The 5000-nt window shown below is 46.6% G+C and overlaps 1 protein-coding gene across 1 annotated transcript in view; it reads right to left on the minus strand.

The window, feature by feature from the left end:
* LOC133136857 (ubiquitin-conjugating enzyme E2 E1-like) overlaps nucleotides 1-2257 on the minus strand; it is a 13434-nt gene extending 11177 nt beyond the window's left edge. Inside the window, exons 1-2 of the mRNA XM_061254659.1 lie at nucleotides 1651-2257; nucleotides 773-935 (exon numbers count right to left, since the gene is read on the minus strand). Coding sequence (XP_061110643.1) covers nucleotides 773-927 — 155 coding nt within the window. The 5' untranslated portion in view covers nucleotides 928-935; nucleotides 1651-2257. The remainder of the gene's footprint in view (nucleotides 1-772; nucleotides 936-1650) is intronic.
* Nucleotides 2258-5000: the final 2743 nt, after the last annotated feature.

Below are 5000 nucleotides of genomic sequence, written 5' to 3' on the forward strand. Positions count from 1 at the left end.
TTGGTCTTATGTAATATTTCAATATTTTGAGATACTGGAAGCCATAATCATCTAGACTTTTGCACAATATTCTATTTAGCTGCACCTGTACATTACACACACACACAATGTATACATCACATCTCTCTCGCTGGCACGCACACACACACACACAATGTATAGATGTATACTTTGGACCACTGTCTGTCACAAGTCTCGTGCGCACAGCTGTGCACACCGCTGCGAGACGACAACATGGCCGCTCCCAGCGCCACCAATTTAGTGCATATTTAGAAGGCCGAAATTACCCCTTAAACAGGAAGAAATTGTCCTCAAGTCGACGTGGGACCAAAGTCCACCGCCGTGGAAAACGGTAATGGGCGAAAGAATCTAAAAACTACGTTCAGAATTTTTGCAATGAACCGTAGAAGTTAATATGCAAATGAGTTGATCCTAAGCTGGAACTGCAAGGCTTGTTGCGTTTTCTCTTAAAGGAGACACGCTTTCCAGCAGCCGGCACTGCAAGTAGAAACATTAGTAGAGCCTTTAAATACTAGCCTTACACATAATGTAAAGACGAGGTGAAATCGAGCTTGGAGGCGACTTATTGTGCAGTAAGGTCATCGTTATCGCATCGTAGCCACCAAGTCAACTGTCACATTAAAATAATTTCACTTTTCTGGCACAACACAAGAAACCCTCCCGGCTCCCCGTCACGAAGGAATGCCCATCGAAACGATACTGAAAATGATCCACTCTTCGGGGTCTGCGGGGCTGTTTCAGCCCAAATTACCTCTTCGCGCTGGTGGAGAGCAGCTTGGAGGTTTTGCTCATGCTGGTTTTGGTCTCTCGCTTCTTGCTAGGCGTGTCCTTTTGCTTCGGATGGGTGGAAGACGAGGAAGATGATGAGGAAGAACTGGTGCTGGCACGCGAATCCTCATCCGACATACCGGCTTCTGCGAGGGGAGAATAAACAGTGAAACGGTAGCGGTGACCATGCAGTTGGCGAGCTGAAAACCGAAAGGCAAAGACTCCTCTCATCTCAGTCGCACTGGAAACTAGTCAACATAGGGGTACTGTGTGGTGGTGTTGTTGTTGTTGTTGTTGTAGCTACGATAATGTCAGCTACTTCAGCGGTGAACTCGGGTCAGAAACGCCGCGGAAGCCTTTTGACTTTGACTCGAAGCTGAAGCCATCGAAATACATCGGAACGTTCCGCATGCGCCGGTCCTAAATTTAGCCAAATAACACAAACGCCGCTTTGTTCACGAGTGGAATTCTTGTACAACCCGCGAGACGGGTCCCCTCCAACACGGCCTGTTCGTGTAATTAAGCAAATTGGCAAACGTGCTAGAGGTTTTTTTGTTTGTTTGTTTGTTTTAAAGGTTTTCAGACTCCAGACATAAAAATAATAAGATCAATTAACACTGGAAACAACCACAGCAACGATGAACGTTTAATTCCAATTGGCCGCTGCGAAGCAGAAATTAAATCCCCAAAAAGAGCTGCGTCGCATGGATTCTCGACACATTTCTGAAATGTCTCTCATCCATGTAGCCGAGGGCACTACGTGAAACTTCGAAAAAAGAGCCAGCTAGTTAACTGTCACATTAGAAATCTGAGCGCTGTATCGAGTTTAATCAGAAAGCCGCACGGAGACATTGAGCTAACCTTCGTTATTCTCCGAGCGCCGCTGTTAGCCAACAAGCAGTCGACTGATCCCGGCTCAGCCTAGCTCCTCGGTTAGATCGGCGTCTTTCTCCTTTCCCGACTCCCTAAACGTCTTCCTTCATATTAAGGACTTGCAAATGAAAGACGCAGACACGCGAGAATCGATCACGAAGAGGTTTGCTTATAATCCGCGGAAAAAACGAGTGTTTTTGCCAACTAAGCGGTAGCTAGCTTCCTTTGTGTCTGTCCTCGATACGCCGCCTGGACGCGTGTCTTTCGCCTGACTGGGAGCGGAAGTGTCGGTGTAATGGAGGTAGAGGCGGGTGGCAATGTCAAGCAAAACGGGAAAGAACCACTTTAAAGAGAGATAAGCGTTTTCAACATATAAAAAGGTGAGAGTACTACATAAATACGTTTCCTGTAAAGGAATATGCGCGCTGAAGGTGTTCTCGGTAGTGTGGAACATAAGCGTGAAGGAACATGGAACACTTTCCTAACTTGTTTCCAGATAGGATGGGAACTGGACGGAACAGGTTCCGCGAATATCGCCGCGGCTGAGTCAACGTGTAAGCTGCATGTGTGTGAGAAATTATTCTCGATCAAGACATTGGAACTGTGAATACTCTCGAAACTCCTCTCTGGAGGATGGTGGGGGTGGGGGCACTTCAAAGCCAAAGACAGGATGTTTATGACCCGCTCAGTTCATTTGTCTGCCGGGCTGTCTGTGTTTTACAGCGCACCCCCATCGAGACGCAAAGGTCTCCAGAGGACCCCCATCATGAGTTAAACAAGTTTTATTTTTTAATTATATGGTCATTTCGTATCAGGTCTGGCCAGGGACCACCCTACTTCCAGGGTCCACAAACACCCTGAGGTTAAAAACCCAGGTGTTACTACAGTTATTACTGTGCCATTGTTTGGAAAATCAGCTACACCCAAGAAACACACTCTCTCTCTCTCACACACACACACACACACACACACAATTACTGTGCCATTGTTTGGAAAATCAGCTACACCCAAGAAACATAAAAGAACACATAAAATACACTCAGACACAACCTTCACACACGGAGGAACTCGCATCACACCCTCAAAAGTGTGTGTGTGTGTGTGTGTGTGAGAGAGAGAGTGTTGTGAGTGTGTGTGTGACAGAGAAAGAGAGAGAGACAGAGACAGACCGAGGGATACATCTTTAGACCCTCTCTCTATTGTAGAGCAGACCGTTTTTATTATATTACATTACATTACATTATTCACATGATGAAGGGTCCAGTTGAAGGAGCTGACAGTTGAATATTTCTGTGCATTTTATGACTAACTGCAGTCAGAAAAGATTCACACGTGTGGTTAAGTTGAGACCAAATGATTCAAACATTACATTACTGCCTCCTGTGGTGAAATGGTGTTGTGTGCTGTATTTAACTCAAGCAAGTTTCTAATTTCCTTAGATCTATGGTGAATATAATGCAGATTGCCTCTCAAGCCATGTGTTGCTATGTAGATTTCAGCTGCGGTTGTATTTCTGTGATTGGTCAAGTGATGTCATAAAGAGAAGGTTTTTAAAGCCCAGGTGCTGGCTCAAAGGCCTCTTGATTGGCTGAGTGATGTCACAAAGGGAAAGTTTGTAGAGCTGCACCATTGTGCCCTTGCCAAGGGGAGGTATGCTGCCAAACGTGTGGTCTGATTGGCTGGCACGATTCCCAGTGTTGCAGATCACAGCGAGTGAATTGACTGCTCCAAGCAGTCAGCGGACAAAAACATCAGATTTTTCAATGAGACAGCGCAAAGCGCTGTTTGGCCGGGTCAGATGCTATTGCACTAGCTACAGAGCGTAGCCTTGTTCACTGGTGACCTGGGCAAGTTTCAGAACCAGCTTAGTTTAGTCAGGCCACCAGAGCATCACACTCAAAATCACATACACACACACACACACACACAAACACACTCAGCCACTTGTGCACACACACGCAGCCACACGCCCACATGCACACACATACAGCCACACACACACACACACATTCACTTACAATCCCGCAGAAAACAGATGTACACACACACTCGCGCACACACTAACACATATGCGCTCACACACACACACACACACACACACACACACACACACACACACAATCCCACAGAAAACATGTGCAGACACAGTTGCACACACACACTCTCTCACACACAGACAACACGGGCATAAGCACACACTTGCAGGTTTTCCCACTCATTCACTCTCTCTCATCCTTCTCTATGGGCTGGGCGTTTGGTTTCTCTCTCTTTCTCTTTCTCTCTTCTCTCTCTCTTTCTCTCTTACTATCTCTCTCTCCCTCCCTGTCTCTCTCTCCCTCTGTCTCTTTCTCTTTCTCTCTCTATTTCTCTCTTACTCTCTCTCTCCCTGTCTTTCTCTCTCTATTTCTCTCTTACTCTCTCTCTCCCTGTCTGTCTCTCTCTTTTTCTCTCTGTGTATGTGAGAAGAAAGAGAAAGGGGAAGAGAGACAGAGAGAGAGGGGACAGGGGAGAAAGGGAGAGCATGTGAGTGTGTGTGAGTGTGTGTGTGTGTGAGTGTGTTTGTGTGTGTGTGTATAAACGCTGTGAGTGTGTTTGTGTGAGTGTGAGAGTGTGTGCGTGCATGTGCGTGAGTGTGTGTGTGAGTGTGTTTGTGTGTTTGTGTATAAACGCTGTGAGTGTGTTTGTGTGTGTGTGAGAGTGTGTGTGTGAGTGTGTAAAAACATGAGGACTCATCACTCTCAGGTTTGATCGCTGGTTGATTAAACATAACATAAGCCTTAGCATTCCTGACCTTTGACCCCTAAGTCACCATTCAGCAGGTCTGCCTGTGTGAGAGGTGTGTGGGTGTGTGTGTGTGTGTGTGTGAGAGAGAGAGAGTGTGTGTGTGTGTGTGTGAGAGAGAGAGAGAGAGAGGGAGTGTGTGTGTGCGCATGTGCGAGAGAGAGAGTGCGTGTGTGAGTGTGTGTGAGAGAGTGTGTGTATGTGTGTGTGTGAGAGGTCTGTGTGTGTGCACGCGAGAGAGAGGGAGTGTGGTGGGGGGGGGGGGGTGGTTACAGGATGTGAAGCTAAATATAGTTTCTGTGGTGAAGGCTGAGTGACACCTCAGCGCTGAAGAAGAAGTGACATTCGTGGGAAACAGAAACACAGAAACGCATCAGGATTTTTTTATGTTGTCTTCTACTGTGGAAAGCGTCTGTGACCATACTCTGTAAAAAGCGCTGGACAAATGAAACTGAATTCAGTTTGAGCACCAGATTCCAGGGGAATAGTATATTAACTCTTTCCCTCTCTCTCTCTCTCTCTCTCTCTCTCTGTCTCTGTCTCTGTCTCTCTTTCTC

Source organism: Conger conger, chromosome 9 (assembly GCF_963514075.1).
Source record: "Conger conger chromosome 9, fConCon1.1, whole genome shotgun sequence".
NCBI classification, from domain to species: Eukaryota; Metazoa; Chordata; class Actinopteri; order Anguilliformes; family Congridae; genus Conger; species Conger conger.